We start from the raw sequence: 15,574 nt of genomic DNA, 5'->3' as shown, positions 1-15,574 counted from the left end.
AGGCAGCAGATTATTTGGGGCGAAAACTTGAATTGCCTCAATCTAACAGCCAATTTATTGTATGAGCCTTCATCTACTTTACGATGTTAGTGATTTTGTTACTGTACTAAACAGCGTCAGATTATAACTATAGGAATTTTAAGACTTCCAAGCTGCTTCTACGCAAATGCATTCGTCCAAGCGATTTAATCAGAAAGTGAGTCCGTCAAATTTGGAATATTCCAACTTTACCATTTCTGCAGACCATCTATCATGTCAATCCTCTTAGTGTTCCCGTACTAAACAAACTGCAAAAATAACAATCAAAAAGCTTCAAACTTGTGAAATGGTTCTATCATCCTATTTGGATCATACATGTTTGTTATGTGGATTTTACAAATAAGAAACGTACCCAACCAGGAAAGAAGACATGTGCGCAAACGTAAGCTGAATGCTCAAATGGACAATGCACACTTCCACGTTCTAAAAAAAAAAAACCCCTCCACAGACAGGAAACCGAAGTTGATGAACATAATTCCAAATTGAATCCGAATACTTTCGGAACAGTGTCCGAATCAGAAGCGGCAGTAGAAAAATTTATTTAGCAAAAGTTTCACATTCCCAATCACACAAAAGGCATTTATCTGGAAAAGCACCCGAGTTGACAGTGACAGCGGCAATGGGAGTTGAGGGGGTGAATGGCAACGGAGGCCTGGCGGGGTATGAAGCGAAAAACTCTTTGCAAATAGTTTTGCACAAAACTTTTTCAGCTGGAAGAGCTTTATAAAGTGCACCGGCATTGTATATCGTTTCGTTCGAGCTTTCGTCGTTCGAAAAAGGATTCGGGGCTGGACCGGCGTTCCAGGGGAGGACCAGCCGAATGCAAAGAGGTCACCTGCTTCATCAATTTCTTATCTTCACCTGTGCTATTTTACAATGCGAATGCAGTGTCGTGTGCAGGCCCGGCATTGTCCTTTCTGTGACCAACAGTCTTGGGACACCATTTTTTTTTCTTTGTTTCGCTGCAACCCCTTCTTGCAATGGGTGACAATTTTTGAGTGAAGAAAAATATTCACTGTACAGCCGCAGTGCAATAAATCATCTGCGGTAGGATATTAACGACACGGCCCAAGAAAGAGAGCACTCGCGCGTGCACGATGGTTGCTAATGTGGCGCGAACGGGTTTCGTCCCTAGCATCCCAGCAATGCTCGATACCGGCAGAATACCGAAGATCGACTTCGGTGCCGGCGGTTGGCCCAAAAGTGCTATAAAACAAAAACTTTTGCCACCCTTTTGTGCGAGACACGGTTGCATCCGTGGCCGCCGTTTGCGTACGCGGGCCGCGATAACATTTTTCGGCAAGTGATACAAACCGAAGCCACCGAATCGCAACGCGAACCTGGAAGAACGTTTCCGCTTGGCCTCGCTAGGCCAAACCGTACCCGGGGAACTTCAACGGGACGCGGGCTAGGCGCAAAACGTGTGCCCCGTTCATTGTAAAAGTGCAGAAGTTAAAATGAATTTCACCAAAGTTTAATGAGGTGTACATTCGGTGGACTGTAGTGTGGGAAAATTCTTTGACAGCCTGTGCGAACCAAACCCCGGAAGGAACGGGTATCTGGTACACCATTTTCCAATGCTGCCTGGATGTGTGTGTGTGTGTGTGCTAGTCGAAAGTGTTGCCCGGACCAGCGCGTACCCCATTCCGATCCACATTCATTTCAAGCCTCGACAAGACTCACTAGAATAATGCTGCTCAGTGCTACCACGAGCCAGCGTTACCGGACGAGCGCGCATGGTACGAAACCCGTGCCGATTATCACGACAAAACCGGGCAAAGGAAGAACACACCACAGTGGAACGGTGTGGGAAATGGGATGCATCCTTCACTTCCGGTACTTTTCCTGGCGTAGCGGAAAATACAATTGCGGTAATGCGGCGGGCTCTAATTCATGTGTGAATGTGCTTTCGTGTGCAGCGCCACCTAGCGCCGGTAAGGAAAAGCTCCAAGTTTCTGCCACAAAACTGGTCCCGAGTCCCTTATCTCTTCTTTCGCGACTCCATTCCCATCATCCCCCAAAACACCCCACACACTTACCAAACGATACGAAAATCGGAGGAAAATGCAATGGAAATGTGCATAGTTTATCTCGTTTCTCAAGCGACTGACGAGGAAAGAACCTAGCCTTCGCTTAAGCACGACAATACCGGCCCCGGAAATGTACCCCACACACACAGCGTTGGAACTCAGTGGGAAAAGCGGCGATGGGAACCGGTGGCGATGGGAAAATTGCATTGTAAATTGGAAGATTTATATATTCCATTCAATGGATTCTGCTTCACTGGCAAAACCGGGCAAGTGTATTGCAGGCGACATCATTTTGTTATTCGCCTTTATACGCCTTAAACCGCATCCGAATCTTCGCATCCTTGGATCGCGGTACGCTTCGGTTGCTAGGCAGTGGTGCTTTTTCCCTCATGCTGCTAGAAACTTTTCATCGCCTGCTTCGTGCACCCGGCGAGCAACTGGAGGTGTGCACGTGTGATGGCATATAGAGCCGCCTGTTCTTCGGAGATCGTAATTGAATAGATTTAAGTGACACATTTCGCCACATGCTGATAAGAAGTGCTGTGTGTTTCCTTGCGTGCAGTTATTTTTTTATTTATTCATATGCATACAGTAAGCTGGCTGCCGGTGCGATCAGGTATGGTTTAATGTGTGGCAGCAGCTGTGACAAGTGCATCGGATTTACTGTCGGTAGCAAAATGTGAGATTGCACCTGCAAACTGCGAAACTCGATGCGAAAGGAAAATTTCATTGCACGAAAAATGTATTCATCTCTCGGTTAACTCAAGCAAAACAAGTCACTAGAATCCTATAACAGTATAATCCTTTACAAAATTGAAACATGCATGCATGGAAGCTCATGTGCCGTATTCGGTGGGACCAGATCGACGTAGTGTATTGTGAGCCGCAAACGGTAGTAGGCGTCGAAATACTTTGTAGAGGTTAAATACAAGAATGTAACAGCACAATTACCGACAACAGAGCTATGGTAAATGTGAAGTAGGTGACGATGTGGTAAAAATCATTAAATGTCGTAAATAAGTAAGAAAGTAAGTAAGTAAGTAAGTAAGTAAGTAAGTAAGTAAGTAAGTAAGTAAGTAAGTAAGTAAGTAAGTAAGTAAGTAAGTAAGTAAGTAAGTAAGTAAGTAAGTAAGTAAGTAAGTAAGTAAGTAAGTAAGTAAGAAAGTAAGTAAGTAAGTAAGTAAGTAAGTAAGTAAGTAAGTAAGTAAGTAAGTAAGTAAGTAAGTAAGTAAGTAAGTAAGTAAGTAAGTAAGTAAGTAAGTAAGTAAGTAAGTAAGTAAGTTACCATGCTCTCTCTCACCATGACATAGCTGTTATGGTTCAACGATCATTTTTATGACTCATCTTTTTTTTACACAACAGGACAAGCAGTTCTCTTTAAACTATTCCAGATCAGGTTGATTAACGTTTTGCCACTTCTCATCTAAGAATTATTTGTTCTTTGTTTGAAAAACTTTTATACACACTTTTTATACACGTTTATATTTCTTGCGTACACAGAAGCTATTTTGTGGCTGTGTGATTCATAATATGCGTATCATATGCGTTATCTTCTCAAAATTCACAATCTCTTCGGATTGTAATTTAGAACATCGAAGACGCCCATCAAACCAGTACTTCACAGCATACGTGAAAGCCAACATTTTCATCGATCCGCCCATGATCTTTTGTTTAACAGCACAACTTTTTCACGAATAAAATTATTAAAATCAAATTGCAGGCGAATGATACGCTACGCAGGATATTAATTTTCCACCACATTTTATCTAATAAACCATTGCACTGCCTGCATTATCTCATAATGCTCGTGAAAGCATTCTTTTACCATTGTAATAATCATCACAATCATTTCCCACCATGCCTTACCACCGGCAAAACTGCGTCCAAATGTTAAACGGGCCGCCGCACTAAATATCTCCAGCAAAATTGTACTATTTATAATCCTAATTTATATTCTTTCCCCAAAACGACTCCACGCCAATCCCAACTCGGTCGGAGAACTACGGGCAACTCTTTGTCTGCCCGGCTTTCGGATTCATCGTTGCCGGAGATAATCCTTTCCCGCTCCTGTTCTAATCGGTGGTAATTATTCATTGTCGATCGAGGATTTCACTGCCATCCTTTCGGACTAACGAGTCGGCAAAACGGCCTCCGCCGTAAACGGATTGTCACCGCACTTGGCTTCCTTTTTTTTTTCATTCTTTCGCCAAGTATCCCTACTTTATCGCACTGATTACAGTTCCATTTCGCACCGATCGATCTGGGAAAGTGTTTTAAATTTTCTCTCCCTTTTGAGGAAAAAAAAAATTTACCAAGGGACAGAAACCAAAGGATGGAACGTAGGCAGCCCGCCACCACCGCTTGTACCGGGTGGACAAATGAAATAATCCGAAAGTAAACGAAATCCTTGGCCCGAATTCGGGAATTGTCAGAAGTTTTAGATTAATTAAAAATATATCCCCATCACCGAGTGCCCAAAGGCCGAAGGGCCACAAAACCCCCGCCCGTAATCCGTTCGAAACCGGCTACGAAACAAATGAGGGTTGCCCGAGATCTTGACAACGATTTGTGTTTGGCGCCAAAGTGCCGTGGGTACGGTTGTGGCTGCGGTCACCCACATCCGATGCCCGTGTCGAGATGGACGAGCGCAAAGATTGATGAATTACAACCACTAATTATTCTGATCGGTACAAATGGTACCCAATGTAGACGCTTTCTTTTTCTCCTCGTTGTCCCGCACCGGGGGAGGGGGAAAAAAAGGGGTGAGCAGGAAATGGAGGCGCCCTGTCAGTTGAAGTGATGTACAAAACAAAAAACCACACCCAGTATTGTTAAGGGCCAACCCCCTCCCAGGGGGCGGAATGAAATTGCTGCCAGTAACTTCGCACTGTGCAAAACAGCAGCTCGAGTGTTTAGCGGCAAAAGCCAACGATTGGATTCAGCTGGAATGGCGGGCGCGCCCGGAACAACACCGGAACACTGGAAGCACCCGTTGGGTGGGGTGGGGGGTCGAATGATAAAGACGTTTCCTGTTTTATTGCTGTATCGGCTGTAGTTCGCCCAACTCCACCTTCGCTCGATTTCTTTCAATTGGGTTCGATTTTTATTTATACCTCGTGCTGCTACACGCTAGCAAAAGGACGAGCGGTTGTTTATTTATCTTTTTCACCCCGTTCCCTTGTTCCACCCCGCTGTATTTAATTCCGCTCATGGTAACCTCCCTTCCACGCATAGTGCACGTTGTGCACGTTCTAAATGATAACAAAAACCGATCGCTGAAGCCCTTTTCCCCCCCGAAACGAATAGCAGTGAAGGGGGGGGGAAAAATATCACGGATGCTCGGCTGCTTCCGCGATAAGAACTCCATTTCTTCGAGCGTACCGTGCCAGCCCGTGTGGTATGTGGGCCTTAAGAACCACCGCTACCACGCGCCGGACGAAGGAACCACGGTGCAACGGCTTTGTCTGCACCTGAGAGAACGTAATAAAGGATGTGATTTATTTTTATCGTTGCAATGAAAGCATTATTCGAGCTGCTTCTTTTCATTTCACACTGCTTTCGGTACGTACTGCCGTAAAGAATTGTTGTGTTTTATTTCTTTTTTCTCGTTTTGCTTGCTTATGCCATCACATCCGGTTCCGTGTAGCCGAAGAACGGGGCAAGGGCATAATTCTTGCGCTTGTACACGCAGAAGCCCTACAGTATCCGGCCCTTGGCGATGATCGAGATTGAAAAACAGCCGCAATCATAATAATAAATGCAAATCACAAACGATAAACATGGTAACGTGCGATGATGTGTAACGAGATAAAACCGGGTGGAAGTAATTTTAATAGATGACAGTAATTAAATGCGATGTTTTCTGCGGTCGTCTTAGTTTAGCAGTTTACAGATAGCGAATTATCAGTACAACCGTATTAGCTTTATTGTGAATATACTACTGTCCAAGTCCACTGAAAATACCTGTCAATGCGATGAGTGGCCCCTACCGATTGAGTTAAGTCGCAGGCTTAAGATGACGGATTTTTTACATTAAGTTCCCCCCCCCCCTCTCTCTCTCTCTCTCTCGCTCTCTCTCTCTTTCTCTTGCATCCTCGCCGGACTGGGGGTCGCTCTCGCCTTGTTGGAGGGCGCATGAGTCTAATAACATGCCCCAGCTATCTTGCCTCCTGTATTACTATTAGTGTTGAGCGGATCGCAACGGATCGGTTTCGAACCTTCTTTGGATCAATCCATCCTTAATCCAAGATCCTCTGGATTGGAATCCCAAACAATCCGTTTAGATCCGGATCTGTCCTGACGAAACATTTTGGGATCGGAATCCAAAACAAGAGTCCGGATTCGGAGGATTTGTCATGATGCGAATCCGAGGAATCCAAAACAAGATTTTTTTTATGCAAATCGTTCCGGATCTGTGACGATAAGGGCGTGTATTCACTTGGGATCCATATAATTTATTACAAAAATGGAATTATTTCTTATAAATTCAAGTGTATCAAGATTTTGTTATTTTAACATATTTCTTCTTCTGCTTTTGTTGGTTTATAAAGCGTTAAGCGTCTCTTAACTGCATACGTCTGTAGTGCTTTAAATATCTACAATAATAAAATATGTTCACATAAAAAATATATATTTCGCCATCATTTACTGTGCATTTTTCAGAAAATGGTGAAATTGTGAGCATGTTCAGCATACATCTTCTCTGGGATGTACATTAATTATATTCTGTATTATCACAAAGAAGAAGACACTCCATTTTGTCCAAAGAGGGAATCGGATCGGATTCGGAGGATCGATCCCCAGCTGGATCCGGATCGATCGGATCGAATCCCTGATGGGAGCGATTTTTCTCATCACTAATTCCTTTTAATATTGCATATTACAGAATTCCCTAGATTACCACGGCAGGTCGTAGAGAAGGTTATCTCTAGTTATTCACCGTGCTGCCTAGTTTATAGGACACCCGTCAATGTTTTCTAGATTTTCCATCCACCAATGGATAACCTGTTATTCGAGTAGAACATCAGGAAGAGCTTCATGAAGACTTCAAGGGTGACTGCACAATTGATCTTGATCACAGTGGACAAAAGCTACTGCGATGAATCGATAACAGAACAACCAGTCAGAGTTGGACAGAATAATCTTCAAAAGAACGAAGGAAGTTCAGTAAATAATTGGAACATCCAGGGTTTTTAAGTAAAACTCGGTAATGTCTCAACTGCTTGTGAATTCTGGAGAATTCTGGGCGCACACTTTCTGGATCTCATTGGAAAGAAAGCCTTAGTTAAGTTGAAAGATAGCCGGGAAGTTGGACTACCCGCTTCAGTAGACATACCCGGTAAAAGTATCTGGGGGGGTAGAGTACCCGATTGCAGTAGTATTTAAACACATCTCTTACACATCGCCTCTTAGTCGCATTCGAGAGAAAGAGCTCCATATGATCACAGTAAAATGGTTCACTTTTGATTCGTTGGCTGTTTTGAAGAAGAATTATGAATTATTATAACAATTCGTTATTATAACTCCTTCTATAATAACGAATTGTGAGAACTATGTACGATGATTTAAATAAATAAATTAATTAATTAATAAATTCACAGCGGAATAAAACAATGTGTGCATGCGTGAGTGCGTGGTCCAGAACAGGCAACAACAGGCGTGGAAGTGTAAAAAAAAACTTAAAAATTAATGAAAAAACTAATTAAAAAATAACGTTTACCGTGGATGGAGGAAGTCATGATAAGACTTCAGAAATTACTGGAGTGGGAAGGGATAGCTTCGAGGTCCCTCAAATAAGACGAATCGAAAAGCGCAGTTGGATGTGACTCCACGACTGTCTCACTTAGACCAGGTTGAAAGTGGGAGGGATGTTCCTGTACATATTTGGAAACAGGGGTGGGGGATCGTTGGTGTCGTACCAATATCTCCAGAGGTCCCTTGTGGTACACTTCGAGGCCCCCTCTAGCATACGGAAAAGGTCAACGCGACGATTTTTGTGCCCTTTTCTGGCATGATTCATACACTGCTCCCTACTAAACAGCTTTTTTCGAGACCCCCAACACTGCTAGACCCTACAGCCGCCTACTCTTGCTACGAGGGATTGGTCCGGATGGGATGTTGGACCGGTCCTGTCGTGTGAAGGCCGGCGCCGTTACCACCGGACCGCCCTCTTAGCTAATTATTAAAGCTTATTCATGCTTTTTCTGCACTTTTCATAGCACCGCACATCGCAAACAGTTTCCATCGGTTTTAACAATCACTTTCCGCTGTAAAACCAGCAGAAAAGCATAACGTCTGCTAATTAATAACGTATCACGGTTTAACAAGCTACTGATTCGCAGCACACACTACACACAGTGCGGTACCGGGAAACATCACAAAACTTCTACAACCGGCTGAATATTTGAAATTTATCCTGCAGAACCCTTTTCATCTCTGGCAGAACGAATCCTTTTCTTGTATCATCATCTATTCCCATTTTTTTTTTTTTTGCTCTTCGTATCTTTCCCTTAGAAAAAAAAACCCCTTTTCGCCATTGCGTCAATCGAAAGTGCCACGTTCCGTTTTTCAATTTTTACCAGTAACGTGAGGCGGAAACTTTTCAGCGCGATGTGCAGCAGTAATTATCATTCCCATTCAATCGTCCGACCGCGCCGTTAATTATCTTGGCTAGCTTAAGGCACAATTGAACTCCCGCCGTGTGCACGTTTTAATTAAAGTTCTGCCCGCTGAAAAAAGATGAATTAACGAATTTGAGTGCGGGTGGGCGTGAATTATTTCGTATGATTTCGCATTTCACCGAGCGGGTGGCTTGGTGGCTGGGTGCGTTGTAATTGCCGGCCCCCCATCGCAAGGGTCCGCCGTGCGCATCATCGCCCAGCCAGCAAATGAGTGTGTCAGCTAAAGATTCAGCTCAATCTTTTCCCATTTCCAATGTGTTGTTGTGGTGCAAAAGGGGGAAAAAAAAACAAAACAGCATGGTGACATTGCTTTCCCAAACAGTTTCCTTCATCCCGAAACACTTATCTTTACGCTACCCCGCTTTGCCCGAGGGTTGGTTCTAAGGCCAAGGCACCCTCGAAGGAGGTGTGCCGTAAGTGTGGCCGTTTTATGTGGCATTACAGTGAGCTTTACGCTCCGGCCACCAGGTTTGTTGACGTGCAGTAATTTAGAAAACTCATTCCACTCCACAACGGCCACAAGCTATATAAAGCTCCACAAAACCGAACCCGTCCGTACAAACGAACCGAATCTGGCTGCGGTACCGTACGGTGGTTGGCGGTGGTGCTGTTGTTGCAATTAAATTTGTGTACACAGTCAAAAGGGCTGGGGCGCCCCCGGTAGTGGGGCCCTGAGATCCTTTAAGTCATTCGTTTCATCTGCATTACGTGCCGTTTGATAGGGAGTTTCTGTGTGCGAACCTTTCGCACCAAACGCAGCTGCAACGCGGCACCATTTTACGTGCCTTTGCCACACTTTTGTCGTTCACGGTCACATTTACTATCGTGTCCGCTTGTTCTCCGGTGCACTGCATAGGTAAAAGTTTTAACATTTTCCCCGTTTTAATTATTGATAACTGCCAGTGCTTCACCTTAGCTTTGTCGTACTTGGACCCGCTGTGTAATTGCTGGCACCATTTTGCAGCTAAGCGAAGAACGTGTTGCAACATCTTAAAGTAAAATCCGGTGCCGGGGAGAGAACAACACCATGCGGGGACGAGTACACTCGAGCAGACGATTGTTAACGCTGCTGATATTCCAGGGTGCCGCGCTAATCGTACGATCCGACGAACCGAAACGTGATGCAAACGTAAGTAGGATTTGGCGCGCGAAGAGATCGTGATCGTGATCATTTCTAGCAGCTTCTTTGGTTCAGTACCCTCCGCCGGAATTACTGCAGAAGATGAAACCCATGCACGATGCCTGCGTGGCTGAGACGGGTGTATCCGAAGGTAAGGATGCAGGATTCTAACTATCCTTGAAGAATCGCCGTCGAAATGATATTTGCTCACCCACTCACCCAGATGCCATCAAGCGGTTTAGCGATCAGGACATCCACGAAGACGACAAGCTGAAGTGCTACATGAACTGTCTCTTCCATCAGGCGGGCGTGGTGAATGATAAGGGCGAGTTCCATTACGTGAAAATTCAAGACTTTCTGCCGGACTCGATGCATCTGATCACGCTGAACTGGTTCAAGCGCTGCCTGTATCCGGAGGGAGAGAACGCATGCGAGAAAGCGTTCTGGCTCAACAAGTGCTGGAAAACGAAGGATCCGGTACATTACTTTCTACCATAGGATGTTGCTGGGCCATCGCAATGAAACGTATCTCTTCTTGTACAATAAATGTTTCTAATGAAATACAAGCCATTCCACCTACTTTGCACTTTAAACCAGGGGGTTCAATAGTTGTATTTAATGCCAAAGGCAAATTCCACCAATTTTAATATGTCGCAGGACATATAATCGAAGTCTTAGCTTTCCCATATGACTTAGCTTGATATTGATGTTCTTTCTCGCATCACATTTACGCTATGCTCGGCAGTGCTTATAGAACCCTTGGGGTGCTAAACCGCGAGGCCCATGATTTATGAGATCATCTATGACGGAGGGATTTGTTCTCCTGGTTGGCCAGATCATTGCTGGAGTATTGCTCAGTGGTCTGGACGCCTATTGCTAGAGTCTATACTGAACGAAATGAGCGAGTTCAGAGGTCTTTCACCAGATTTACTTCCTGTTAACTGTTAGATTGATCAGCCTCTGCTCTTCCTACGTACGAGTCTAGCTGTCGATTGTCCTCTCCTCTATCAATTGTTATGCTCCTTCTTCCTCCACTTCCGTCCCTCTCGTTAACTATCCCCGCTAGACCCTCTGCAGTTGGTCATAACGACACTTTGCATCGTGCTGTTACTTGATTTAATCCCGAATTCCACCACTTTGATTTTAACTCCTCGTTAGCCTGATTCCGTTCTATGCTTACTTTCCAAAGTTAGGGTTCAGTTGTTAGGTTATTAGCCATTAAGTTCCGTCATTTCTGTAGCCATGAGGCAGACAAATCTAAATAAATATATAAATAAAAAAAAGTGTTTAACTGATTATATATCGGACGGCGCGAATCCAGCTTAAAGCAAACCCAGTCCTTGGTTCGTTGGCCGACTGCGCCAGCACAGTAGTGTTGGGAAAGAACCAACGGCAGACTTGCCAAAAACCTCGCCATGCCTTGCCTACCAACAACGTTCTCTGCAGAGTACTAGAACCGTCCTACAACTACTCTTCAATATGTTAAGGACCAGAATGTCTGGTACATAAGAACTCTACAATTTCGTAGTCTTGCAGTTGTTGAAAACGACGTTAAATGTAATGTATTTCTGCAATTAAAATTCAAATAAGATATACGAGATGTTAAGAATAGGATTGAAGATCACCGCAACGTAGACGCTTTGTCTACGTTAGGATAGGGAAGATAGAGACCGATTGGTGGGCCAAAGTGTCTGTTACAGACATCTCGAAATCTCAAAGTAGTTGAGGAGTTTAGCTTCATATTTTGAAAATCTGGATTTTTTTGTAATCGTTGAAGTAGTTGGGCAATTGTTTTTAATATACACGTACAGCCTTAATGTTTTTTTCTCCATAACGCACCAACGATTCTACACCGGTACTTGTAGAAATTAAATCTTGATATTTCTTTCAAAAACCATCAACCATTCAAAGCCATCTCAACTCCCACTTAAGCAACAAACACGCAACACAACAACAAAAAAACGACGCTAGAATGGATTTATCGGCCTCGGGACTGCCCACACTGGGGGTACGGTTCCACACTTCCGGCATCAGTATGATTAGAGAAAGCAATCTCCTTTCCGCACAAGAGCGACCTGGCTCAAGGAGCTACCTTTTTTTTTTGTTGTTGCTTAATCTTGAGGCGGCCCGCGGGCAATGAGTAAGAAATTAAAACTTATTATCAGCGCCTAATTACGCCTCTCGCGGTTCTTCGCTTCCCAGCGTGTTGGTGCTGTCGTCCTTAGGTTGAAGTACACCACTTCTTCGAGCCCTCGTACACCGAGGGCCACCCATCCACGCCAACTCGGCGAGTACGATGCAAAAATTTGGAATATCATTAATCAAAGTTTCGACCAACGGCGAAGGCAACTGGGCCCCAAACGTCCGAACAGGTCCGGGAAGGATGGATTGCTTCGGGATAAGTCTTCGGGTAAGTCTAGCAAAAAACTCCCAACTTATCCCGCTACAACAAGGCGCGAAAAGTTAAAGCGAACCAACAATAACAACGTCAATCGTGCAATCTTGCTTGGACGGCTCTGCTAGCAAGCGCCTTCCGGTGAGCGGGGTTGTGCCACGAAGGAAAAGTTGACACTAAAATGGGCCATACCATCGCAGTGAAGGCAACAAACAGCGAAACAAAGCAGCAGAAAAATAACAAACACAAAAAGGGTAGCAAACGTAGAACAAGCGATGGGAAACACGAGCAACAGCCCGGGCCAACTGCAGCAAGCAAACGAAAACACTGTAAAACTTCCCTTTTCCTGATAAAGTATCGCCGTAATCAAGCAAATTAAAATGTAAATGAAGAGCCACGGCACAAGTTTTACGCAACTTCTTGCTGTTCCTGGCGCGTAGCGTGGACCGCGCTTCAATTGCACATCCATTTGACTAATTAAAAACAAAAAAACACCACCCGCGATGGGCATCATCATATGCACCTTGCGCAAAAGTTCGCGAGTGCATGGCGCGAATACAAAGCCCGAACAAAATCATCCCCATCGTACAAGGGAGAATGCATGCGTCCCTCATTATCTGTAATATGGTGGCTAATATTCATGTGGATTAATCTGCGACAGGCATGGTGAGAGGTTTTGAATGTTTAAAAAAAGGCAACCCATGCTTGAACTACTTCTATACTACGTCACGATCCGTACTAAGCCGCGTACTATGCACTGTTTCTTTTGCTATCAAAAAAGATGTAACGCATTCGTCTCTTAGTAATCTACTCTCTGATCTCTCTTTTCTCTTGCTAACCTAAACTGACTTCTGCACATAAAACATAGATGCGACAACCAAGCTGTAGGTATAGGGAAACGCGAGTTAGTAACACATTGGTCATTGATTATAGATAACACGAAATCCGCCATTATGACGAGCTACTACGCATAGAGATGTGTTTGATTATTGCTCTGTGATGATGCAAGCAATAGACTTCGCAGGATTCGTAAGGATGGTCATGTTATTAGAATGACATCGGGCATCCCAACTCGTAGAAACTTTTAGCCAGTCCACACGGACATAATAGGATTGGTAGGAACTCCGACATAATAGGAACTCCGTACTGGACTTAAACTGTACATTTCACTTTATATTCGTAATTGGTTTAACAAATTGTGATTGATTCTACATTTTGAACAAGTTTAACAAACCATCAAGCTATCTAGTACAGCACCCTGCACCCAAAATTTGAAGTGAAAGAGAATTAGGAAATTTTACGTTTGATCGACTTACTCGTTCCCGCTCACATTACCTTGTCACTGTAGGTAATAAAGAACCGATCACAAACAGAAAGATCATAAACGATTGATACTGAAAACTAGGAAGAATGTTCTTAGTTACTTATCAGGCGCTACAGCTACTTTGTGGTCATGGCCTGCTGCAGAAGTACTCTAAACCGCTCACTGACGAGTCTAATCGGGTGAACGGTAGTGAGTTAATTGTACAACTCATAGAGTTCGTCATTGTAGCGGCTTCTCCGTTTTCCTTCCGCACATACGGGGTTAACAATCCTTCTGAGCATCTTCCTAGGAACTACGGAAAACTTCTTTACCGACACAACAACCTCAAGAATTTCTGCCATTGGGATTTCTTGCTCAATAGGAAAAAAAATTGGAGAAAAGCAAAATATTCCGTGTTTCACATGGTGAAACTCGTGTTCGGCATGACTCTTTGAAGAGTGCCGTTAAATAACAATCAAGAGATTCCGTACATTAGCTCAATTCCAGGTTTGATTTGAATGATTGTTAGGTCCCTTCAAACACATTCGTGTTGCAGATTCATGGCTTACGGAAGTAATCGATGGTGAAACAATACAAGGTGTACAACCGAAGCGTATCCTTCATTTTCATTCTTCCAAGTAGTTCAGCACTAGAGAATACATTTTAGGCGGGGATTGTTTAAACTCATCCTCATCCCTTGTAACTCATCATCAGTGTTGTTTATCGGTTGTGAATGCTGAATCGGATCTATCCGATTGATTCGAGAAGTCAAAAATGCGCATGTACGAGAAGCAATACGCCCTCAGTTGCTACAAGAGAAAAAAGAACAACAAGCTGCTAAAAGTTCACTTATTTTATAAAACATCCCTTCCAGTATGGTTCTAGATGCGCTGATTTCTTCATCCATAGGATTAACTGCAATAAATCGAAATTTTGTATTCAAATGAATCGATCTGCTTTGACGAAAAAACTTATCCATCCTTTGTACGCTTATTAGTTGACGGATAAATCGTTGATTATTAAAATTCCTCCAACAATAGATAGTTTGGTTTCTTTCCAGTGTAACAGGAACTTCTTTCGTGTACAATCTTTCAATCCACTCACAGTGTGTGAAGCAAACCTGCTATATGTTTTGAAACAAGTTTACCGGCCGCTTCGTGTACGCTGCATTCTGAATTAAGTCTACAATCGATAGGAAATGATAAAACACAGCAACAGTTTTGTGGTTCAATAAACTTGGGTTTGTATTATACCGATCTCGATATACATGATCTTCATCCGGGACGACATCAAACCATCAGCGATACGAACCAAAACGGAGGTATCCACACACGTACACCAGACACAGCTCTTGGGGAACGCTTCCCTTCCTTCCTCTCACTACCCCCCTTAAGCCTTGACGGCGTATCGGCGGCGGGGGAACTTCGCGCGTTTACGCTGCTGCTTCAGCGTCAATCTCTTGGCATCGCGGTAAGACAGGGCCTTACGCATAGCACGGGTTTTCTTCGGACGCAGATCCAGCGGCACGTACTTCTTGCCCTTGTACAGCTTACGGAGGTTCTCCTTCGTCTTCGTGTTCATCACAATGTACACGCGGGCGATCGCCTTGCGGACGACACGGATCTTCGACAGCTTCGACGGTGCACCGCCGGTGACTTTAGCCACACGCAGATTCAGCAGCTCCTTCTTCAGGTCCTCCAGCTGCTTGGTCAGCTCCTTCTTGTCCTTCGTGCGAAGCTCGGAACACTTAACTTTCACCATTTTGCTGGTTTTGTGGGGTTATTTGCCACTTTTTCAAGAAGCACGCGATTGAAACACCTCCGGTCACAATCGGCAGAAACGTCGAAAAGAACGGAAAGCACCACACCACGACGGCGCGTTAGTTTATAACTGCCTCGGGTTCACTTCAAATTGCCATATTGCGGCTGTATAACAGTTGAACGCATACCTTTTCTTATTATTCCCACGCAAACGGTACGGATAGTGGCCCACCTTCTCTAGATACCT

The 15,574-nt window shown here is 44.1% G+C and overlaps 2 protein-coding genes across 2 annotated transcripts; one reads left to right on the top strand and one right to left on the bottom strand.

The window, feature by feature from the left end:
- Positions 1-9,776: 9,776 nt before the first annotated feature.
- On the top strand, positions 9,777-10,367 carry LOC128715559 (general odorant-binding protein 83a-like). Its single transcript, XM_053810468.1, has 3 exons — positions 9,777-9,878; positions 9,945-10,020; positions 10,093-10,367. The coding sequence occupies exons 1-3, from the start codon at positions 9,777-9,779 to the stop codon at positions 10,365-10,367; spliced, it is 453 nt and encodes a 150-aa protein (XP_053666443.1).
- A 4,589-nt stretch (positions 10,368-14,956) lies between these two features.
- Positions 14,957-15,403, bottom strand: LOC128709874 (60S ribosomal protein L35). Its single transcript, XM_053804910.1, has one exon. The coding sequence runs from the start codon at positions 15,326-15,328 to the stop codon at positions 14,957-14,959; it is 372 nt and encodes a 123-aa protein (XP_053660885.1). The 5' UTR covers positions 15,329-15,403.
- Between the last annotated feature and the right edge of the window lie 171 nt (positions 15,404-15,574).

This window comes from Anopheles marshallii, chromosome 2, assembly GCF_943734725.1.
Source record: "Anopheles marshallii chromosome 2, idAnoMarsDA_429_01, whole genome shotgun sequence".
Taxonomy (NCBI): Eukaryota; Metazoa; Arthropoda; class Insecta; order Diptera; family Culicidae; genus Anopheles; species Anopheles marshallii.
This window is presented reverse-complemented; position numbering and strand designations above follow the sequence as displayed.